This window comes from Anomaloglossus baeobatrachus, chromosome 3 (genome assembly GCF_048569485.1).
Source record: "Anomaloglossus baeobatrachus isolate aAnoBae1 chromosome 3, aAnoBae1.hap1, whole genome shotgun sequence".
In the NCBI taxonomy this organism is placed as follows: Eukaryota; Metazoa; Chordata; class Amphibia; order Anura; family Aromobatidae; genus Anomaloglossus; species Anomaloglossus baeobatrachus.
Genome location: NC_134355.1, coordinates 449,479,589 through 449,505,339, shown reverse-complemented (window position 1 = coordinate 449,505,339; position 25,751 = coordinate 449,479,589). Strand labels below are relative to the sequence as shown.

Here is a 25,751-nt window from a genome sequence, read left to right as displayed (position 1 = left end):
GAAGAGGAACATTTTAGGAACCGGGTAGCCATTAATCTCTAGCCCTGAAAAGGCGCAGATATAGACACCAGATCCGTGGCTGCATTAGTTTCACACAATACAGCAACCAGGAAAAGTGAAGGCGATTCAAGCTTCACCAGGGTCAGACACAGCAACATCCAGAGAGTTCAGCGGTACTCCCGGAGGGGGTAAGCAGAGGAAAAGGACTCAAGTTGCCTGTTGAATTAGGACCCGGGAGGGACAGTTTAGGCCGGCAGCTAGTTCACACACAGCAGCAGGGCCACATACAGACAGCGCAAAGAAGGAGGCCAAAGACCTGGCAGGGCAGAGTAACTTAGTCCTCCTGATACAGACTCTGGTGACGGGACTTTTTGTTATGCAGTTTTGTTGTTGAAGTAAATCGTTTAAACGTCGCCTGTGCCTCAGTCTCTCATTTGGGCAGTTGCCACCTATCCAGGATTGGGACCATCGAAGCTGAAAAAACCTGTTGCTGATCAAGTAAGTGTCTGCGCCCCTAAAGTCGCCTCACAATACCATCATCTATAACCACCATTGACTTTTACCTCACCTGCCTGAGACCCACAGCCCTACCCGGAAAGGGCTTTCGACCTCAGCTGCCCCACATCATCATCCCCGGCCAGCTACTGGCAGCGGTGGCCCTAAATAGCCACATTTATTCCGGGTGGTGTCACGAAAAACTCATAAACTTTTATTTATCCCCTGTAAATACCCCCCATTGCACTGTGCATCGCCTGAGACCACAGCCCGGGTCGAGCCACCCGTGACATCCCCTCAAGAAATAGACCCCCGATCCGGTGCTGGGTACCGTGGTCTCCTGGGCGTCACAAATTGGCGTTACGGACAGGATCTACCGTGCCAAGCTAAACTGGGTATTGTGTGCCGTGATTTCCAGTAAAATTGGCCAAAAAAAAACTGTGTGAAAAACATCAAAAATTGACTTTATTGAAGAAAATTTATTTTCCCCATTGAAAACCATTGAAATTGACTTTTTCCACATTGAAAGACATGGGGACAAAATGGCCGCCATCCTCTGAGGTAATCACCTTATAACTGCCTGGGCGCGAGACTGTTATTTGAACTGCGCCACAGCCTGAGCTCTGACTAAAAAAAAAAAAAAATCCTGCTGCACCGCGGAACTATTGTGCGCCATCCCGATGGAAGCAGAGGACCGGAAGGGTCCAGAGTAACTAACTAAGGGGGCGCAACATGTTGCACCACGGAGATGCTGATGCACCAGGTGATGCGACCGCAGCAGAAGGACAAAATATGAATAGAGCGCCTGGCAGCCCAGCGGTGCAAGGAGCAGCGCCCATCATGCCATTTCTGATGCCCTATACTCCGGGTGCCCTGTGGCTACCACACTATGAAGGTAAGCCAAATACTCTTGATAACTTTAATGAGAAGCTGCAAGCCTACTTCAACATGTACCCTGCCCTGACAGAGATTCAGCGTGTTGGTCATCTTATGGGACAATTAGCTGGCAGTGCCCTGCGGGAAGTCACAGCCTGGCCAGTAGATGCAAAAGACACTGTTGAACATGTAATAGCCGGATTGAAAGCAGCTTTTGAAATCACTGCCGGCAGTAAGGCTAAAACAAGATTCTTTAATTGTAAACAGAAATCCAATGAGAGCATGAGAGACTTTGCTTTAAATCTACAGGAGGCGCTCAAAGCACTTACATTAGCAGAACCTGTTTTTACCACCGGAGCAGATAAGTTATTGAAAGATCAATTTATTGAGGGACTCTTAACCCCTTCTCACAGGGGGCATTTAAGCATGCTGGCCTTTAAGGATCCCGAACTGACATTTGCTCAATTAAAGGAAAGTGCCATTCGTCTCCAGCAGGCAGAGGCGCCCCGGGATCTGGATTTGTCTCAAACTATTGCAGAGGCACCTCAGCAGCAGGGAGTGCCAGTGACCTCAGCCATGTCAGGGGCTATTGCTAAATCTCTGGAGCCTAATACCAATGAGGCTCTCCATCAAAAGCTTGCTGCCCTGACAGACACCGTTGCTTCAATGGCTAAAATCATTCAGGAGTTGCGTGGATCCCAGACTACACCCAAGATCGAGTTGGCGACCAGCAAAGAGGATGTTCCATGGATGAGGCCCAGGAGGTACCCAGCGTGGAGAGGACGACCCAGCGACTGCTACCAGCCGGATGGACAGCCCATTTGCCATCATTGCAAGGAGCCAGGCCACTTTGCCCGAGAATGTGCTTTAAACAAGGATCCCCTGGGAAGGCGGGCCGCTTCGCAGGAATGAACTTTCAAGGTCCAACAGTCTGGCATGACAAGTACGTAGGAGGGCGTCCCGTTATCCCTATCGTGCTGGACGGTATTCCCCTCACCGCCCTGCTGAACACCGGTTCCCAGATATCATCGATTTCGCATATCCTTTATAAGAGGTACTGGGCTGATACAGACATTGATAAAGGACCATCTAACGTTGCATTGAGTATATGGGCTAGTAATGGTGAGATAGTACCGCAAGTAGGTTTTAGGGAAATGACTGTCAAGATTGGTAGGGTAGAATTACAAAAGCAAGGTATTATTGTTGTTGATGCTGACCAGCGAGATCGTGAACCAACTGTATTGATAGGAATGAATGTAATAGAAAATTGTTTTTCCGCGGTCCTTACTGTCTTACAGCAACTCGCCAAGACTGCCAGATGTGACCAGCAAAGAATTCTACAGAGAGAGATAAAAGCTTTGGTGTTAAAGCAACAGGTAGAAGTTGCAGGTGGAGAAATTGGCAGTGTGAGGGTAAGTGATCCAACCCCTTTTGTAATTCCGCCTAAAACCGAAATGTTGGTATGGTGCAGAGCCGCAATAGGCATAAAAGGGCGAGATTATCAGGCTTTGGTAGAACCCGTGTACACTGATAGTAGGCCCACTATACTGACAGCCAGGGGAGTAGTCGAGGTACACCGGGGAAGGGTGCCAATACGTCTTTTAAATTGTGGAGAAGAAGAGGTATGCTACCATGGCAAAACTATATACCGTTGACAACAATGCCATCACAGCCATTGAGCCCTTGGATCCGTCATGCCAGACGGACGACAATGGTTCACATGGAGAATTGGAGGATTGGTTTCAACAGTTGTACGTAGCAACAGATTTAACACCTACCCATCAAAAACAAGGGGTATACAGGCTAGTGAGAGAATATGAACAAGTCTTCAGTAAACACCCGCTAGATTTTGGGCAGATCAAATGGGTAGAATACACAATACCCACCGGTAACCACCCACCAATAAAAGAGAGATATAGACCCGTACCGCCCGCTCACTACAAATATGCAAAAGATATGCTAAGGGATATGAAACAAACCGGGGTAATAAGAGACAGCTGTAGCCCCTGGGCAGCCCCTCTAGTGATGGTTAAAAAGAAAGACGGAACCATGAGAATGTGCGTGGACTACCGGCAGATTAATCACATTACCCATAAAGACGCGTACCCCCTACCTAGAATAGAGGAATCATTAGCCGCATTAAGATCTGCTAACTATTTTTCCACCTTAGACTTAACGAGTGGGTATTGGCAGGTCCCTGTGGCAGAGAGAGACAAGGAAAAAACAGCATTCACCACACCGATGGGTCTCTGTGAATTTAATTGTATGCCGTTCGGACTCTGCAATGCACCCGGTACCTTCCAGCGACTGATGGAGTGCTGTCTAGGACACAAGAATTTTGAAACCATCCTCCTGTACCTAGATGATGTAATAGTCTACTCCAAGACTTATGAGCAACACCTACAAGACTTGGCTGAAGTATTTGAAGCCTTGAACGAATATGGCATGAAGATCAAGCCATCCAAATGTCACCTTCTTAAGCCAAAGGTACAGTACCTGGAACACGTTGTAAGTTCAGAAGGAGTAGCACCGGATCCCGAGAAAGTAACCGTGATAAGGGACTGGCCAAGACCCACCAGCGTGAAAGAGGTGAGGCAATTCCTGGGACTGGTGGGCTACTATCGCAGATTCATAAAAGGGTTCACAAAGTTAGCAGCACCCATACAAGACATTCTGGTAGGGCAGTCAAAGAAGCCCTCAGCCCGGAATCCTCCTTTCCATTGGAGTGACAAGAGGGAAGAGTCTTTTGAGAAGCTAAAGAAGGCACTGACAGGAGAAGAGGTTCTAGCATACCCAGATTACCATCAACCCTTCATCCTCTACACAGATGCCAGTAATGTGGGACTAGGAGCAGTACTGTCACAAAGGCAGGGAGGCAAGGAGAAAGCCATCGCCTTTGCAAGTAGAAAGCTCCGGCCTACTGAAAGAAATCCGGAAAATTACAGCTCCTTCAAGTTAGAACTATTGGCAGTAGTCTGGGCTGTAACCGAGCGTTTCAAACACTATCTGGCAGCTGCAGAATTCACCATCTATACTGATAACAACCCGTTGACCCACCTGGATACAGCAAAATTAGGTGCGCTGGAACAACGATGGATAGCCTGGCTGTCTAATTACAACTTTGTGATCAAGTATAGAGCAGGCCGCAAGAATGGAAATGCAGATGCCTTATCCCGGATGCCACACTTGGAAAATGTGGAAGAGGAACCGGAGGAGCTTGAAGAAATTGAACTACCGGCCTTCCATCGTCCCAAGATAGGACAGTATCAGTCAGGTGCCTATCAGAAACAACAACAAGCGACTCTTAACCCATTAGCACACCACAGATGGGCTGACACGCAAGACAGCAATCCGGCTGTGAAGTTGGTAAAGGAACCGCTGACGGAACAAGGTGCATTTCCCAACCAGAATGCCCCGGAAGAGACACATCAACTCTGGAAAGAGAGAGGCAGAATGTTCTTGTATCAAGGGAAGCTCTGCAGAAGGTACACTAATCCAAAGACACATGAATTAGACCTGGCAAATAATAGTGCCTAAACAGGATGTAAAGATGGTCCTGGAAGCTTACCACAATGGTGCCGGTCATTTTGGATGGAAGAAACTAGAAATACTCTTGAGAGAAAGATTCTACTGGGTTGGTATGAGAAGATCAATTGAAGAATGGTGCAGAAACTGTGGCACGTGCAACCTCAGAAGGAAAGATCAATGAAACCAAAGAGCACCACTCCAGCCCATTGTCACCAAGCAACCACTTGAGCTTGTCGCCATAGACCATGTGAAGTTGACACCAATCCGGTCTGGCTATGTCTATTACTTAACCATCATGGACCATTACTCACGCTTCTTAGTGGTGGTACCCGTGAAAGATCTCACAGCAAAAACAGCAGCTAAGGCGTTTCAAACATACTTTTGCAGACCCCATGGTTACCCTGAGCAAGTACTTGCAGACCAAGGTACAGCCTTTGAATCAGAGATATTCAGCGAGTTCTGCAATATGTATGGTTGCAAGAAGATCCGGACAACAGCATATCATCCTCAAACAAATGGCTTATGGGAAAAGATGAACCATATTGTAATTGACTTATTGAAGACCTTGCCGGAGTCAGAAAGAAATCAATGGCCGGAGAAATTGCCCGACTTGGTAGACCTATATAACAATGTCCCAGTAAGCTCTACAAATTGCACCCCAGCTTACCTTATGCGTGCCAGACCCGATAAGCTACCAATTGATCTAGAAATAGGTATTCTGAAACCGGATGCAGAAGTGCAAGATTCCAATTGGGATACCCTACGTCAACAGCAGTATCGCCAAGTACAAGAGTGTGTGGAAAGAAGTCTCCAGCGAGCTAGAGAAAGACAAGAACGAACTTATAATCAGCATGCTCTAGCAACCCCGTTAAAACCTGGTGACCAAGTACTAAAGAGAAATCGTCGCACCAATAAACTGGATAATCAGTGGGAAACCATCCCGTACACAGTTTTACCAGCAAAAGCGAACAATCCTAAAATGTGCCTTATCAGCAAAAACGGAGGGCTAACATCAGTACTAGTGTCAAGAGACAATCTGAAACTATGTCCTAAAACCTTGAAAGAGCCAGAAGTTATCCAATCGGAACCTGAAGTAATCCAACCCGTACAGGTTCAACCAGTTAAGGAAGAGGAAGAAAAAATTCATACAGTCTTAGGAGACTTTCCTAAAACCTGGCCCATGTACCATGGTGCAGTGGTAGTACCAATGATGGCCTTTTACCAAGTACCAGAACTAATACCAGAGCCCGTACAACCAGAAGCCCCAAGACAAACAGAATCAGAAGTTGACCCTGTACCACAAGAAGTCCCAAGACAGGAAGAACAGATTCCTAGTTATAGTGATCCCGGTCACGGTGGACTTGCCAACCCCACAAACGTGGAATCACCCTTAGCAGAACCAGAAGCACCCGGTAGGTACACATCCACTCATACCATCACGCTAAGTACGCCTATTACACTAGCCTTACATAGGTCCCAGCGTAGTACTCAAGGTCAACTACCGGTAAAATATGCAGATTATCAAATGTGAAGAAGTCGAAATGTGAATTGTGTATATGTTATGTGGTACATTTAACAGAATTCAGAAAAATTTAGTTTAGTCATTAGTAATTAGTTTGCAACGTTTAAGCCCAGTACCTACAGAGACTTTCCTGTATGAACTACTTACATATTCTTGAACTTTTCTTCATTATTAACTATGAACCATGCCACAGGACTGGTTGTGGTAAAACTACTTGTAAATAGTTACCAGCCCGGAGGCGATAGACTAAAACTCCGGAAAGACTGCTTTTGCTTTTTGATCTTTTTCAACTTTCTTTTAGACTCTGTTGGAAAAATGGAACCGAGTTCCAGGACGCTAATTGCAGTGCCTTTTCTAGCGGATAGTTAGTTATTTCAATATCTTCAAGAATAGAACTGTATTAATGGACGCTGTTTGAAGTGACTTTTTACAGAACTCTATTTTTGCCCTTTTAGTGGTTTTTGTAATTTTTTTATGACTCTGTAAATATTAATTGTTATATCATTTGTTTATTGTATCACAGTCCCGGAGTACTGTTTTTCACTAATGGGGAATGTGGCACCCCTAGGGGTATTGGCCACAGTAAAACCATGATTAGTTACTCAACACAAGCACTAGAGCAGACACCGCACTACCACCTCTGGCCAGAAGGGGGAGCTCAAGAGACTCCCCTAGATATATTCTGATCTGAGGTAAAAATTGACAGTTTTTTCAGTTGGAGCCAGGATGCTCAGAGGAGCAGTCACAGAGAAATTGCTCTGAGGTACTTAGGAGAGACTGACAATTTCCAGGCCCAAGCCATCGGTCTGAGGAGGAGGAGACAGAGAAGAGGAACATTTTAGGAACCGGGTAGCCATTAATCTCTATCCCTGAAAAGGCGCAGATACGGACACCAGATCCGTGGCTGCATTAGTTTCACACAATACAGCAACCAGGAAAAGTGAAGGCGATTCAAGCTTCACCAGGGTCAGACACGGCAACATCCAGAGAGTTCATTGGTACTACCGGAGGGGGTAAGCAGAGGAAAAGGACTCAAGTTGCCTGTTGAATTAGGACCCGGGAGGGACAGTTTGGGCCGGCAGCTAGTTCACACACAGCAGCAGGGCCACACACAGACAGCGCAAAGAAGGAGGCCAAAGACCTGGCAGGGCAGAGTAACTTAGTCCTCCTGATACAGACTCTGGTGACGGGACTTGTTGTTATGCAGTTTTGTTGTTGAAATAAATCGGTTAAACGTCGCCTGCGCCTCAGTCTCTCATTTGGACAGTTGCCACCTATCGAGGATTGGGACCATCGAAGCTGAAAAAACCTGTTGCTGATCAAGTAAGTGTCTGCGCCCCTAAAGTCGCCTCACAATACCATCATCTATAACCACCATTGACTTTTACCTCACCTGCCTGGGACCCACAGCCCTACCCGGAAATGGCTTTCGACCTCAGCTGCCCCACATCATCATCCCCGGCCAGCTACTGGCAGCGGTGGCCATAAATAGCCACATTTATTCCGGGTGGCGTCACGAAAAACTCATAAACTTTTATTTATCCCCTGTAAATACCCCCCATTGCACTGTGCATCGCCTGAGACCACAGCCCGGGTCGAGCCACCCGTGACATCCCCTCAAGAAATAGACCCCCGATCCGGTGCTGGGTACCCTGGTCTCCTGGGCGTCACATGTGCTTAAACCTTTGTTGACTATCATGATTTACTCCTGGCTCAGCTACTGCTGAGCCTTTTTTTTAGTTTCACTTCTGATACAGGTCATGTTAGGGGTTAATCCTTCCTGCCTCGTTCTGGAGCTCAGGCTACTTTATTAGGGCATTGTTTCTCTGGGACTATGCCAGTGATATTTCTGGCTCTGCTGTGTTCTGCTCATGAGTGATCTGTTGTCTGCCCTGCCCCCTCATGATCTAAGTGTTTACCTGACCTGTTGTTAACCTCCTCTGTTCTCTGTTTCCATCTTGTCAGTATCTCTCCCGCTGTATCCCTTCAGCTCCCTGCTCGTCTGTCTCCCTGTTTGTTCTTTATCTGTTTACCTTAATTCTGTTCTTGTCTTCCCATTCTTCCTCACTTCTGAGTTCTGATTTCACAGCTACTGACTGTTTGCTTCCCTGTGACTACGTTTAGACTTTGCCCCTGTGTATTTACAAGACCTCATGTTGTGACATGGCTTTCTGATGATTCTACTGCCATCTGGTGGGCTTGACTAGTATTACCTCTGCTAGGGAATTCTCTGCTCATACGTTTTCTCCACTCTAACGCCCCCTAGTGGTTTACAAGCTAACTTACCTTCTCAGGTAGTTTCAGGAATCCTCCTGTCTCATATTACTGCGCTGTACTGCTTTTGTACATCTTAGAGTACAGCGTGACATTGACTCTAAGCGCCACACTAGTCCCACCACTACAAAAAACAGTATAAAGGAAGGTAAGACAAATGGGTGTCACAAGAAAAGCTCTCCTTGGCTTCTTCAGCAGGAAACTTTGCAGCTGCAACTGAAACAACATCACAGCTATTCAGAGACGAGCTCCATCAATGTGATTAGTATACAAAATATCTGTCACCGGCATGAAGTAAAGCCAGGAGTGGAAGAGCATGATGACAAAATGCTGCAGCTGTGATTAAGACAAAGAGTAATCTCATCCAGTAGGGAAAAAGTCCTCAACCCATTTAGCATCAAAAGAAAGTAAGTTCACCCTAACACAAGATGTAACCTGCAGACATAACACTTGTGACAACTGTTCAGCTGATATCTTCTTCAAAGTCCAGATGTAGGCACAACGACTTTGTTAGCGACTTCCCTTTCAAATAGCTGCTTTAACACGTCCCCAATGACCAGCTAGGTCGTTCTGCAGGTCCGTATCGCTGCTGTGTCGTTGGCCAGGTCTGCCTGTTTGACAGCTCACCAGCGACTTACCAGAGACTTTGTAGCGATCCCGGCCAGGTTGGGATTGCTAGAAAGTCTCAGTGTGTAAAGAGGCCTTAAGACACAGTAAGTTTGTACATTGTTTAGAGGGCACTAACGAATTCTGCAATTTATCACCTATTCAAGTTGACAACTAGGGAAACACCTCATGTCCTGACTTTGTAATGATTTCTTGGGAGTAAAACAACAAAATACAGTCATAGAAAATATTAGGGAAACATTTCAAATAACACTTTGGATTTACATGAATAAAAGATGAAAATTGTTACTAATATAAATAGGGTAATTTGTTGAAAACAAAATGGCAAATTAATGGTCTGTGTAAACTAAAATAATCAACCAACAGAGGGCTGGCTTCCAATTAATCACATAATGTAAAAACTTTATTTCACAGTAGATCCAATTTGCAAGAATTTCTTCATGTCAGCTCATAATGTGACTCAGTATTGATTATGGTCTGATGTACTTGTATGCACTCTCAATGGCTGGGCATGCTTCTATTATTATGGCGGATAGTGTACTGAGGGATTCCATACCAGACTTGGATTGGAACATCAGTGAACTCCTGTGGCTCAATGTAGTACTTGGTGACAATGTATGCACTGATACATAATGTCTAAAAGGTTCTCAACTGGATTGGTGCTTGCAGAGCTGATAGCCAGAGAATACTCTCTGCTGTCCATGAACAACACCTATACGCTGGGCAGAAGATCCTGGGCATAATTCGGCATTAGGAGGAATCCCAGGACCACTGTACCTGTGTAACATCTGATAATGTTCTGAAGAGTTCATCCCACTACCTAACAGCAGTCAGTACTATTGAAATCACATAGAGGCTTGTGCAACCCTTCAAGGATATGCCTCACTCTAATTCACCTTGCTATCATCTGTGAAGAGCATGAAGCACTAATGATGACAGATCTTCGAATTCTGGTGTTTGCTGGCATACTCCAATTAAGTGGCATGATGCTGGGCTGTGAGGATGTCAGACCCTCACCCACTGACATGGAGTCTGTTTCTGAAATGGTGGGATTTAAATTTTAGCAAGTTACCGGTTTCTGTTAGTTAACCACACCCATCTTTTAAAACCACACCCTTTGAGTACCACATCCATCTTTACTGACCACACCCCTTTTTAGCCACACCCATTTTCACTCACCCTTTCCTCGGTCACAAAGTACAAGTAAAGATAACTAAAAATAAAGACACTAAAACAGTCTTACCCTACCTAAACCTTCATTAATTGTACTGTTTCCTCCTGTTAAGTAAACCACTGTTAGTCCCTTCTTAGCATGGTATACAATATTAAAGAGTTTTTCTACAAATTTTGAAAATAGTTGTAATGTAGAGAGTCTTGTTCAAAATATAAAGGATGACCTCCTGTCCATCTATCATCTAAACTGTCGTCTGTAGCCAATCTCTGGCCACTGGAGTCACAGGCCAAATATGTGCAAGAAACCACTGGAGGTTGGGGGTTGACTGAAACAGTCAGGACGCTAATCACAGAGTTATAAAGCTCCTCCGCTCCTGGACAAACTTTTTCAATGTCCCTAATGTGTCTACTAAAAAATAAAATAAAAAATGTATACCTACCTCTTGGATGGGAACAACTCCTCCACTCTGTGCACTGCAGACCTCATTCTCATATGAAATAACAATGTTCCAAGATTTCTGGGGACACAGTACTGGGAGTAAAATCTCTTGGGAGGTGATACTTTTATTTACTAGACACAAAAAAGGACATTGAAAGGGGTTGTCATTAGGGATGAGCGAATGTATTCGCCACTATTCGGTATCCGACGGATAATGGGGTATTCGCACTATTCGCTATCCGATGAATAAAGCAGCATCTGCTCCGATACTTTCAGTTTCATTTCTGACTTCCTGGCACCCGTTTTCCAGCCAATGAACACATCTGATGTTGCTTGCCCTCACAGTCACAGTAACGCCACAGTCATCTTTGTTGTGGTGTTACTGTGATTGGCTTGGCCACACAGCGTCATAGGGGCTATATAAGCCAGCGGCCATTTTGGTTGGTCGGTCTCTCTCCCTTTCATACTCACCAGTCACCGGCGCAGCGCTGCACAGTTGTCACACTGCTCTGGTGGCTTCTCCTGCTTTTGAAAATGCCGGCCCCTCATTATTCTATCTTGTATTCTCTGCTTCCTCCGCCCACCGGCGCCTATGATTGGTTGCATTCAGACGAGCCCCCATGCTGAGTGACAGCTGTCTCACTGCAATCAATCACAGCTGCCGGTGGGCAGGTCTATATCGTGCAGTACAATAAATAAATAATTTAAAAAAATGACGTGCGGTCCCCCCCAATTTTGATACCAGCCAAGTTAAAGCTTGAAACGGCTGAAGGCTGGTATTCTCAGGATGGGGAGCCCCACGTTATGGGAAGCTCTCCAGCTTAAAAATATCAGCCTGCAGCCTCCCAGAATTGCCGCATCCATGAGATGCGACAGTCTCGGAACTCTACCCGGCTCATCCCGAATTGCCCTGGTGCGGTGGCAATCGGGGGAATAAGGAGTTAATGGCAGCCCATAGCTGCGCGATGACAATGAAGTCGGGTGAAGTTCATGAGTTCATTCTGATCGCGCGGCTCTGTCTCGCAGCCATCCATGCTCTATGGGGATGTAGCAGAGCCGAGTGGGACTGCACTGCCAAAAATGCATCCAAAATGCATTCCAAATGCATCCAAAATGCAGCATTTTGGATGCTTTTTGAAATGCAGATGCAGTGTAAAGTATGAGGAAGGGAACGTGACTGAGCACAGCTGCAGTGTAAAGGTATGAAAGGAAACGTGAATGAGCAGAGATGCAGTGTAAAGCATGGGAAAGAAAACATGAATGAGCAGAGCTGCAGTGTAAAGCATGGAAAAGTAAACGTGAATGAGCAGAGCTGCATTGTAAAGCATGGAAAAGTAAACGTGAATGAGCAGCGCTGCAGTGTAAAGCATGGGAAAGGAAACGTGAATGAGCAGAGCTGCAGTGTAAAGGGAAGAGAAAGAGAGAGAGAGACCAGGCATGATTCCAGCACAGCCGTTCTCAAAGCAGGAAGCTGAGCTCACAGCCGATTTCTGCTCAAGCGGCCAGCGTTTATTGTGAAGGAGGAGGGATTATGGGAGGTCAATGCTGTGCCAGGTACAGAGATACCGGGGAACACCGGGGGGTATAGGGGGGTGACTTAGCTGGACCTGGGGAGGAGTTTTCTGTCGCATGTATCATGGCAAAGGAAGAGGGTGAATGCGGGCGGCGTGGTGGTGTGCGCGCTGCCATCTTGGATGATCGGGAGGGGGTTGGGGGGAAGAACTGCAGTCACGCACCTTCTACAGGCTGCGCCCATACTGTTTCTGCCTTTTCCCATCCATTTCAGCCTTTTCCTTAGCCACCACAGCTCGGTTAGGTCCAACGTGAAATTATTCAGATTTCCCATAGACTTACATTGCGCGTCAAACATTCACGAATAGCGTTAACCTATTCGTCGGATATTTGTCGAAGCGGATATTTTGGTATTCGATCATCCCTAGTTATATATCTATTTTAGGAAAATAATTTCCTTTGGTGCAAATTTCAAAAACGTATCTGCAAAGAAAGGGCATAGTCCACTCATTAAAAGAAAGCCCTCTTAGACATGCAACGCTAGCACCATAAAGACATTTGGTGGGTGAGAGGCTGGTGACAATGCACCAACAAAGGCCAGTGGTGTATTCGGAGTAGTGATTCAGGGGTCACCAAAATGAATCAGTGAGAGCTGATAAACACAGGTCTACAAGGGTAATATTATTTTAAAAGTAAAAGGTGATTTTTTTTATATAATTTCGATTGCTCAACGCAGTAAAAATATCGAAAAAATTCTATCAAGTAGAGTTTTTCCACAAAAACACTTACAGCACAGGCTTTTTCTTGCAACTTACTTTGTTATGGGCAGAAAAAGGCAGATTTTCTTTTAGATAGGGTTCATAAGAGTGTGGTGCTGTGCTTACCATAATTCCTTTCAGTATTTAGTGGTTGTGGTAGATTTCATTTTTGTTTCGAACAATGTGATCAAATGGCTACAAGGGAATAATTCACAAGACAACTTTTGCTACATTTACAGTTGTTTTGTAGTGAACAAACATTGAATAAACATTACAGACTTCTTATTATGTGTATCTTAGTGTAAAATTAGATGATCAGGAGAAGTTGTGGGCTCCAGATGTAGTCTGTTCTGTTTGTCTAAAAGAACTACAGCAGTGGTCTAAAGGAAAGAACGAGAACATTCACTGTGACATGCTTATAATTTGAAGGGTACAATGAAATCATAGTGATGGCTGCTATACGCCCTTACGGGCTGTTCTGCCCCTCTCTCGGCGGGGATGCCAGCACTTTCACCTTCCTGGCCATGCTGCTTCATCCCCAATCTCTGCTGCTATCTCCAGGGCCCTCTAGACGCTGCACAGACCTCTTGAGAGAACCCTTAGGGTGCGCATAGACAAATCCTTTTTGTTAAATGGCCAGTTAGCCGTAACCGGAAATACCTCTCAGCCTGCTTCAGGTATTTAAGGCACCCTCCCCTTAAGGGAGATGCCTGGGCAACATGGTCAATATGCTGTCATGGGTCTCAGACAGTCATGTGGTCTCTGATTATAGAAAGTCACAGCGTTTGGCTACACAAAATGCTCTCACTCTCTATTGTTCCTGCTGTCAGAATTCATTGTAATAGGTAACTTTCCTGCTGTATTTTCCTCTCTCCCCTTTTGTACCCAGCAGGAGCTCACCTTCCACCAAGCTGCTGATCATCGGTATTCTCTTGGTGCTTAAATACTCCCTTCTTCTCTGGACTGGTGATATTATTCAGTTCATGCTAGTTTGGTTGCACAGAGGTGGCTTGTGTTTGTAGGAGGGTGTCCTTTGGATAGTATCTGCCCAAAAGCACTGGTTGTTGCATTTTGAAAGTGTATTTTATTTGCTGATTATACAATGCATTTTATGTATTTAAGTGTACTATATATAAGTTATCTTGTGGGTTATGTCACAGTCCTGCCAGCTACCACTAGATGGCACTGGACTCTCTAGATACTAGGAGCGATTACAGATAGATGGTACAGTGGCAGGACTGCAAAAATCCCATAGCGTAGGGGGATATAGGAGGTAGGATTTCCTGGGTTTAGGGAGTAAGGGGTACTTTTCACGTTGCGACATCACAACCACTATATCGTCTGGGTCACGTCGTTAGTGACGCACATCCGGCGCTGGTAGCGACATCGCAATGTGTAAATCCTAGATGGCACAATGAATGAGCACAAAAGCGTACAATCTCGCTGATCTGTGTAACGTTGTTCATTTCCATATTGTCGGATCGACCGCAGGTACGATGTTGTTTGTCGCTCCTGCGGCAGCACACATCGCTGTGTGTAAACCCGCAGAAGCGAGAAACATCTCCTTACCTGCGTCCACCGGCAATGCGGAAGGGAGAATGTGGGCGGGATGTTATGTCCCGCTCATCTCCGCCCCTCCGCTTCTAATGGCCAGCTGATTGGTGACGTCGCGGTGACGTCGCTGTGACGCCGAACGCACCTCCCCCTTGAAGGAGGGATTGTTCGACAGTCACAGCGACGTCGCCAAGCAGGTATGTGCGTGTGAAGCTGCCGTAGCGATAATGTTCACTAGGGCAGCAATCAATACATATCACATGTGCGACGGGGGCAGGTACTATCGTGCTGGATATCACTAGCCGATATTAACGATGTCGCAGCGTGTAAAGTACCCCTAAGTGTTAGGCTGCTTTCATACATCAGTTTTTTTGCATCAGGCACAATCCGGCTCAAAAACCTATGCAACGGATGTGACGAAAAAAACGGATTCGTTGCATAAGTTTTTCCATGTGGCCCGTCCATTTTTTGACAGATCCGGTTTGATACTGAGCATGCACAGTTCAAAAAACCACATCCGGCCGCTGGATGCGGTTTTTGCCTCAGGACGCCGCATCCGGCGTCCATAGGCTTGCATTGTAAATCGCGCCGCGTGGCGTGATGCGGTTTATCGCCACAGACAAAAAACGCTGCAAGCAACGTTTCATCCGGCCGCCGCATCGGCTAAATATGCCACATCCAGCAAAAAACGGACGCAACGCAAGGCTATGCGGCACAATCCGCTAATGCAAGTCTATGATAGAAAAAACGCATCCGGCGGCAAAAAAAATGGATGCGTTTTTTCTGCAAAGCGCTGGATTGTGCCTGATTGCAAAAAACTGATGTGTGAAAGTAGCCTTAGGGATGGAGTGAATTATGAAGCAGAGCAGAACGAGTGGTGTGGTGTACAAGAAACAGGCAGAAGATTGGGCAGGAGGAAGATTAAAGCTGGTGACCGAGACAGGTTGTAGCAGAGTGGTTCTTGGGTGCATTGACAGAAACTAGAGAACAACGCCTCTATGGCAAGCAGGCAGACTTAAGTAGTGTGGTAAAGATAAGGGCCTATGGACAGCCACGGTTACTGCAAGTGTTGGGGTCTTTGGATGCAAACCAGTGTAGCCTATCCTCTAAGAAGAAGCAACATCTGGAGTGGAGAATCTGCATACTCCTAGTAGTCAATAGGACACTGTTTATAGCCGTCATGGGAAGAGCCATATTGTACTGTGAAACAATACCTGTGAAGAATTTGTGCCTCTCCTCAGAATGTTGGTGTATGAAAATCGTTTACAGTAAAGTTAAAGTGCTTTACAGCAGCCCTGAAGGTGTTTTTGATTCCTCTGGACTAGGACCTGAAGCCTGTGAACTGAACCAGCAGCTCTCAGATAAACACACCACACAAACTCCTCTACACACTCCAGACCCTGTCTGTGTAGTGCATCAGGCATGTGCACGACTACAACCCCTGGCCTCAGCCATTACCTCTCATCTTGCTATGCACCCCAATTTGGGATGTATTCCACCTGTCTAGATTTTGGCGGTTGGTGACTGTTCACATTCAGTCATCAGGCCCTGTCCACAGGCTATTTACTTCATGCAGCATTTGCTTGGACCTGTCCCGCCCACAGCCATGACTCAGTCATGGGTACGGGATTGAGATAGACCAGGTGAGTGCTGCTAAGAGCAGTTCTACTATTCATATGTGAGGCCGTATGGCACATTTTATAAAAATATTTTAGTGTAGGACTGCCCCAAATGAGATTTGCCGTGACGTGGTGGGGTAGCTCAAGAAATTGCAATTTTTTGCCAAAAATCTCAAAATTTTTATAATAGGTAGTTTGGAATTTTTAGTGCTGAAGTGCACATTTAGTGCTGGCTTTTTGTTTTTTCTTCATTACGTCTCATCTGTAGTATCGTTGCTGAAGCTTGCTGAACTTCTGCCTGTATCATCTGTGGATAAGTGGTTCATGCTTTTTCCCCAGTGTGTTCTCGTTGTGCTTTCTTTTTTAAGAAATTGTCCTGAGCCGAGAGTAAGAATGATGTTGGCAACAGAGAGCTCTTGGCATTTAGGTTAGCTTTCGAGAAATGGTACCATTGGCTGGAGAGGGCAGTTCATCCCATTACGGTAATCACAGACCATAAACACCTGCCATATCTCGAGTAAACCATACCTCTCAAACCCAGGCAGGCCAGATGGTCTTTGTTTTCTACCAGGCTTAATTTTACTGTTACTTACCATCCAGGGATTCAAAACATCAAAGCAGATGAATTATCCTGGAGCTTAGCTGATGATAGTGATCATATGAACCCTGTACCCATTTTGCAGAAGGTCTTCTCAGCCTTGTGCCCAGACCTGGAAGGGGAGGTGTTGGAGGCTCAGGGGGATTCCCTGGCCTCCTGCCCTTCATGGAAGTTGTTCATGTCACCCATTTTGCACCGTAAACTAATTGGGGGACATCACAATTCTGTACTTGCGGGTCATCCAGGTAGTAAAGCAACCTCGGACCTTCTGTCTCATGTTTGGTGGCCGGGGTTGCATCAGGATATGGTTAACTATGTGTCTGCTTACAGTATTTGAGCACAGTCCAAGGTAATGCTTACCCATCCATTGGGATCTCTCCTGTCATTGGCTATCCCGAATAGACCATAGGTGCATTTATCCATTGATTTCACTACTGATCTACCTTTGTCTTTGGAAAAGACTTTGGTGTTCAGTTGGGTGACACATTTCATCGCGTTGCTGGAACCTCCGAATGCAAAGAATTTTGTTCAGGTGTTCATCAATGAGATTGTGAAGCTTCACGGGGTTCCTTCTGATGGTCTCAGATTGGGGAACCCAGTTTGTTTCCAAATTTTGGAAAGCATTTTGTGCTAAAATGGGGGGCTGCAGTTGTCTTTCTCTTCTGCCTTCCACCTTCAGTCGAATGTGCAGACAAAGTGCATAAATCAAAATTTGGAAACTTACCTTAGGTGCCTTGCCTCTAAAAATCAGGAGGATTGGGCATCTTATTTACTATTGGCTTAATTTGCTTTAAATAATTATCACTGGGAGTCTACTGACAGGTCACCATTCTTTGATGCATACTATTTTCATCCACAATTTAGTACCTTTAGTGGTAGGGGTGCTTCGGGAGTTGCTGAGTAGGAGTATTTTGTCTCATCACTCTCTTCTGTATGACAAGGGGTTCAGAATAATTTGAAGCTCATGGGAGATAGTTACTAACGTGTGGCTGACAAAAGACGCTTGCCTGGTCCGGACCTAAGTGTGAATGACTATGTGTGGTTGTCAACCAGGAACATAAAAGTTGAAAATTCATTCCAGGAAGCTGGGGCCTAGGTTTATTGGTCTCTAGAAAATAACTGCCTCAAATAATTACCTCAGGCTCTAAGGATCCATAATGTGTTCCACAGGGAACTGCTCAAAAAGTATGTGGAACCTTTGGAGCCATGCCCCTTGCTGCTGGTCCCAACCATGGTTGATGGAAATTGGGAGTTTTAATTAGCTAAAATTGTTGATTCTCGTTTTCTAAGTGGTTCCCTTCAATACTTGGTGCACTGAAGGGGTTATGGACCAGAAGAGAGGATGTGGGTTCCAGGATTGGATCTGAATGCCACAAGATTGTTGTATTCATTTTATGTTGCCCATGTAGAGGCCTGGTCCTCAGTGTCTGGAGGCCACCTGTAGAAGGTGGGTACTGTCATGGGTGCTGGTGCAGTCCTAGCAAGGGCGTAACTTGAGCAAATTGATCTCCTGGCAGTCTTTAGGAAAATGGCACTGGTACCGTGACACGAGCAGATTGAGAACTGGGCTCAATGTCGAGCTGAGAACTCAAGCTGCGGAAATGACGCCATTTTACTGAAGACCACCGACAGGTTATTCAACTCATGTGGCACTATCGGTGCTATTTTACTGAAGCTCACAGAGAGATCAATCTGTGCAAGCGCTGGCCATGGCTAGAACACTGCCAGTGCAAAATTTAGATAAGAAAGAGGATAAAGACAACAGAGACAGTAGAGTGTCCATGGCAGAGCAGACACAATCCTGCCCCAATGCACGAAGAACAATACTTCTAATAATGATTTAAAAGAAACAAACAAAAAACAGCATGCGGATTATGTCACAGAATTTATGCATTAAATCAGCAGCGCCATTATGGGCATACCTTTAATTTAATATGCATAATGCTGATGACAGGTTCTCTTTAAGCCATGACTTAGGATAAAAAGCCAAACCAGATACTTCATTTGCAAACACTTGATTAGGCATTTTTCATACTCATTTTCTCCAAGTCATATAGCAAAGCTCGTACAAGGGTCGATATTGACTTTTAGGATTGCTAATCCTAAAAGGTGGCACAAGAATACTAGTTGTCTTCTCCTCTGAAGAGTCTATTTGCATATTTAAATTCCCAGAGAACTATTGCATGGCCAATAAGTCACCTTAAAACAGATTGGCACACAACAAAAGGAGACATATTCCACTTTAGACACTTTAAAAATGAAGTGCATAAAATACAGGATGGGAACGCATCAGAACCAGCATAAGGCCCTGTGCGCACACTGCGTTTTTTGCCGTGGTTTTTGCTGCAGAAAAGGTGCGGTTTTTGTTCATAAAGTTCATGCAGTCATTCCCCAGCAAAATCTATGAGATCCAAAATGCTGTGCGCACACTGCATTTTTTTTTTTATCTCTACAGGTTTTCGTGCAGAATTTCTGCAGCAAAAAAAAACAGCATGTCACTTCTTTTCTGCAGGTACCTGCGGTTTTGCCAATAAATAATGGTTAAAAACTGCAGGGACACAACCGCAGCAAATCTGCTGCAAAACCGCAACAAATCGCGATAAAACCACATGCGGATTTTGGGTGCGTTTTTGTGCCGCAGGTTCGGAATTCTGCAAGAGGATGTGTATTTTGCTTCAGAAACACATTTTCCCAGTGTGCACAGACCCTAATTTAAAAGACTACATTAATCAGTTTTTATTATGAGTTACAGATCACTAGATCCTTGGCATACTACTTCTAAAATATAAATTTTGGTCTAATATGAATATAAAGAATCTTTAACCACTTGGAAATCCGGCAGAAAAAAAAAGTTGTAGTCGATAAAGTGGTCATCACCAAATATTAGTTTGTAATAGTACTGTTAGTTTAATAATGAAGGTTCATGGTAGTAGCAAATACACATTGTGACTGCTATGTATTAGAAAGTTGGTATAACCAATACAATGCCTTGAAAAGGTATCCATACCCATAAACGTTTCCACATTTTATCGTGTTACACACAAATATATTTCATTGTATTTATGAACTGTAAAGGAAATGATAACTGGTTTATTAAATATTTAAAAATATGAAATCTGAAAATTGTGAAGTGCATTTGTTTCCAGCCCCCTGTATTCTGATACCCCTAAATAAAATCCTTACTGACCAATTGCTTTCAGAAGTCACCCAATTAGTAAATTGAGTCCACTTGTGTGTAATTTATTCTGAGTATAACTACAGCTGTTTGAGCAAATTAGGGAACAAACAAAATCATTAAAACCAAAGAACATCCCAACAGGTCAGCCCAAGCTCTGAACATCTCATGAAGGGTTGTTCAATCCATCATCCAAAAATGAAGAGTGGGGCACAACTGCAAACATATCGAGACCTGGCCGTTCACCTAAACGGACATCCCAAGCAACCAGAGCACTAATTAGAAAAGCAGCCAAGAGACCCAAAAGGAGCAGAAGAGATCCACTGCTCAGGGGGGAGAATCTATCCACAGGACAACTATTAGTCTTACACTCGACAAATCTGGCCTTTATGGACGAATGGCAAAAAAAAAACATTTTTGAAAGCAAGACGTCCCATTTACAGTTTGCAAAAAGCCATATAGAGGACACAGCTTGCATGTGGGAAAAAATGCACTGGTCAGATGAAACCTAAGAGACTTTTTGGGTTAAATAAAAAACACTGAGTTGTGGAAAACGAACACTACACATCACACTGAAAACACCATCCCCACTGTCAAATATGGTGGTAGCATCCTCATGCTGTGGAGATGCTTTTCTTCAGTAATGACAAGAAAGCTGATCAGGGTTGATGGGAAGATGGATGGAGCTAAACACAGGGCAATTCTGGAGGAAACCTCTTAGAGGCTGCAAGATTTGAGACTGGGGCATAGGACAACAACCCGAAAAAAATTGGGAAAAGTTCACAGGATTTTTCAAAGCACTGTATTTTTTCAAAACCATGTTTGTAGTTGTTACAAAAAGTATAAAATACACAAGACTCATTATTATGTTTTCAGAATGCGGATCCAAAAAGATGTTGTTCTGGGCCTTCAAAGTAATATGCATATTTCAATATACCCTTCTTGTAGAAGTCATCATCAGTCATGGAAACTTTTCAATAGAACTGAAAAATGTTCTACTATAATCACCGGTTCATTACATGGATTTATAAATAATAAGTAACATTTTCAGAGGCATCAAGAATAAGATAGAGTCTTACAAACATCATGGAGAGAAAGTTTTGTATTAGCAAAAAAATGTGTAATTATAGAATTCAACACCCAAAGACATGAGTCAGAAAAAGTGCCCGCTACATTTACTCATTTTTTGACAGATTATGTTACATCCAAGTTGATAAGATACCACTGAAGTTGATTTATTTAATTTACAAATGCCTGTTACAGGTTGGCAAGTGCGCGCAGATTTATTTATCATGTTATTATATCTTACATTAGATTGGGATGCTTTGGAGGAAGACAGAAGCCTCTTCAGTGACTTGATGACAGAAGAGGCATAATGATGGCAGGAAAATGTTCACATTGGTCCATTATTTGGTTTAGAAATAATAAATTATAGTTAAAATTCCCAAACTTAAAAACCTTAATATTCCAAATGATGACACAAGAACTCAAAGGTTTAGTTCAAGATGTCTATTGTTCTAGAATCTTCTCAGGATTTTCTCATATGTTCGATAGTCCGTCCTCAATCTCCAGTTCGTGAAAGACCTGAGGGTTTTAGTTAGAAGGTCTCATTTGATTGGTGAGGAGAAGGTGTCCAGCACTCGGGTGAGTTAAAAATGAGCTTTATTCTTCGATTAACAGCATGTACAGAACACACATGGACAGGAGCAATTCCAATCTGACGCATTTTGGATACACATGGTATCCTTAGTCATACCATTTGTGTGGTGTCCACATTTTGCATTTTTCTCCATATAATGAATATTAGCTGTAACCCATGTTTTATATTAAAGGACATAGAAATCGCTGTTATTATTGGATAAATCTGTATACTGCTGTAGGCTGAAGGAAGCTACAGGGGGTGGCACCGGGTCCTGCTGGACTGTGCCATTTTGTACCCAACGAGTTTTATTTCCATATGTGACAGGTTTGCATAAATGTGTCTCCCATTTAGGCTTTTCTCCGGCTCTGCATTTACTTCTAAGTCTATTATCACTATCACAATAAGTCACACAACACTGACAGGCCTTTGCACCCTTGGGCCCATTTTTAACTTTTACAGTGCCTACAGACACATTTCTGTCATTGCTATTGGTTTTAGGGGGAGGTGTGGATGTTTCTTTTAAGCGTCTCTTTTTCTTCTGAATCTGATCAAGACTGATATCTGACTGGGAAGAACAGCTTTCATTCCAGCTTGATCTTGTATTTAGGCTTCGTAAGGGCAATACCAATCTTAAGGACTTCCAAAACCTGGAGCTGCTGCGTCTGGAACTTTCCCCATCCCAGCACACAAAGGGCACATTCTCCTTGAGTTTCGAAATGGTGGTGTGTGTTCCATGGAGTTGCTTATATTCCACAATGATAAGACTGGTGCATACGGCATTATGGCACACTACACCGAGCTTTAATTCCAGCATGCTAATGCTTTTATCTGTCAAGTAGTCAGGACTCAACACAACAATCATTCTTCGACTTCTCTGAATGAATTCAAACACGGCTTCCACTGTGTCTAAGAAGTATAAAAGGGAGCATGGTAGGGGAGATGAAATGGGAGAGGATTTACAAGAGAAAGTGTTAGAAATGAGAAAAAGCCAGAGCCGTTAACAGCATAGTAAATCAGATCGAAATATATTAGTATTTTACATTATAGGAAGTTCTAAGTACCTAAATCACAAACTTGTCCATTTGATACCCATAGATGGGCCATGGATTTTTCAAGGAACACAAAACAGGCATCACACTAATACTTTAAAAGGATTGTCATTTTTGTGAAAAATTGGGGAATGGGGAACAGGCAGGAAAAACATTATTTGTTCCCCACATTGTAACCTTAAAATGTACCCGATATTTCAGGTATTATTTCAAAATTAACTGTCAAGTGTGGAAGAATACCATTTCTGGTTATTATAGGACTCATATCCTGCATTTTCTCCTCTACTGGCTCTAATGCCTACTTTTTAGAGTGAGTGGTGAGTTCAGGGGGCCGATGAATGGGAAGAACTGGATTTCTCTGATAACGTATATTGATTTTCTTATAGTTGCTTGATATTTTGAAAGGCTTTGAAATGATCTTGTCTGATCCCAAAGTTAGCTGAAAATAGACTACCCATTCATGGAGGATGTTTCACAAATTGTTCATGTTGACGTGACACACAATGTAATAGCGGCCATAAACTGAATAAAATATTTATGTTTTTTAATGTCAGCTTTCCATTGCATGGATATTAGAAATCAAAGTACTTGATACCTAAAATCATGCAGGAAGTAGTATGCTGACAAGCAAAAGCGTAACAATGTTTTGAACCTTTGACTTTCAGGTTCCATATTGCACCATACACACAGCTAAGAGCATGAGACTACCATCATTTTATAGACAATCATCTGGGCTATCTCATACAGAAATTTGACTTGCAACTATTTAGCATATGGTAAGTTAGGCAGACTCTTGTTATGTCACTGAATTGTTACTGTTTTGCATCTAAAAAAAAAAATCTAAATTTACATTTTTATTATTTTGTTAATTTTTTGTAAATCCACCTTTGGCTTTCAGCACTGCCTGGATCATTATGGGCATGTTCTTCAGATTCGAGCATTTCTCAACCGAAATCAGATCCCAGGTTTCTTCTACACTTCCCCAATGATGGTGCATACTTGTTGACTCACTTGGGTATATATCTTTTTCTTCAACTCTACACACAAGCGCTCGATTGAGTTGATGTCTGTGGACTTTGGGGACCAATCCAGCACCTCTATTTCATAGTTATTTAAGTATTTCTTTGCAAATCTCAAAGTATGCTTTGGGCAGTTGTCCTGCTGGAACACTTTCGTCCTTTTCATACCCACAGGACTTGAGTGTATGAAGTAACTCATCTTGTAGGATACTCCCATATACCTCAGCACTGAGACCACCATCAATACTGGTCAAATATCCAATTCCTTTGGCTGTGAAACAACCCCATATCCTTAGGGTTCCTCCACTGAGCTTGACAGTCAATTCAATTTCTCTGTCCATTAGCTCTTTGTTCCCCTTGGTTATTCAACACCCATTTGCACCCATCAGAGCCTAGTGTATTAACTTCCATCACAATGCCCCACATCACTTGTTTCCAGTATTCTAATGTCCAATATTCGTACTTTTTTCAAATGCTTGCCGACGCTTCTTATGATGATATTGAAGTCAAGGCTTCTTCACCTTCTGTCAGGCCACCATTCCAGACTTGTGTAACGTGCATTGCATGGACATCTGTGAGCTCACCATTACGAAGCATATGAGCCACCTCTTTTGTCGTATTTGTGGTTCCAAAACTGATGGACCTTGTTATGAGCAGACTTGTTGATTCCAATATTTTGCCTGGTTGTCTTCCTCTTGGCTTTTGAATGGATTGACTGACTTCTTTTCATACTTTTCTAACTGTCATTGCACTCACATGATGCATTTTGGCACTTTTTTGGGCCAAGAGATCACTATCGGTGAGCTGGATGACGCGGCTTCTCTTTTTTTTGGGAAAGCTTCTTCATTGCTGCTCTTCCATTCGAATCAATGACCTTTTGCTTGGGAATGAAATTGATAACACCCTGAGATATTATGGAATATGATAAATTGTAATTTGCGGTATACAGGAAGAAAAAGATTTTTTCACAACCCAGAGCAAAACAGTAACACTGCAGTGATAAGACAATAATCTGCATAACTAATCATATGCTAAATAGTTGCAAGTCAAATTTATATAGATATCCAAGAAGATTGTCTATAAAATGAAGGTAGTCTCGCATTTGAAGCTGTAGTGGATGTGGACATATGGAGCATGAAAATCAAAAGTTCAAAACTATGTTACCCATTTGCTCGTCACTGTACACGCCCTGGTGAAACTATCTGATAATACCCACTTGGATTTAAGTTAACTCATTAACTGCCAAATACTTTGAGTGCTGATATCTCCACAATGAATGGAAAGGTGAATACAAAAAAAACCCAAAACATTTTATTACACTCAGTAGCCAGTATTGCATCATGTTTCTAGTTAAACATAAAAAATGTGGTGACCGTTCCTAAATCAGGAATATAACAGAAAAATGTTGTTATTTTACTGAACTATTTCTGTGCAGCTACTCTATACTTGGATCTCTTGAGGATCAGTGAAACAGCTGTCTAGTAATGAGTGACTGGTAAATCTGGTGATAACCAAAAATGTGCTTTAAGGATCTTTAAATGGTTTAAAATGAGGCATTGGATACTATTTTATTCCTATTGGAGAAGATCAAAATTCATATTTTTAAGTTATAAGCATTGAACTTTGGACAAAACCTTTAAGGTTATTCCCATCTTCATAATGAACATTGTTACTATTACTTATTAAAATTTTCAGACGTTTTTGAGACATTAAAGTTTAACCGTCATTTGAAGTTTTATTCCATAAATCAATATTTACACATGAAAATAGAAATTTTGTAATATATCTTATCAGACAATTGTCAGTTGTAACACATGGGATTTTATGTAGACAGAAGAGGAAGAGGCGGAGCTCTGCATCTAGCCCTTTCCTTTGTCTCTCGCTCCTTACT

General features: G+C 43.5%; 1 protein-coding gene across 4 annotated transcripts in view; it reads right to left on the bottom strand.

Moving 5' to 3' along the window:
• Positions 1 to 19,866: 19,866 nt before the first annotated feature.
• Positions 19,867 to 25,751, bottom strand: part of IL1RAP (interleukin 1 receptor accessory protein) — a 331,833-nt gene continuing 325,948 nt past the window's right edge. For all 4 annotated transcript variants that reach the window (XM_075340481.1, XM_075340480.1, XM_075340479.1 and 1 more), the window contains one exon: positions 19,867 to 22,698. In XM_075340481.1, the coding sequence (XP_075196596.1) occupies positions 21,977 to 22,698 (722 nt within the window). In that variant the 3' untranslated portion in view covers positions 19,867 to 21,976. The remainder of the gene's footprint in view (positions 22,699 to 25,751) is intronic.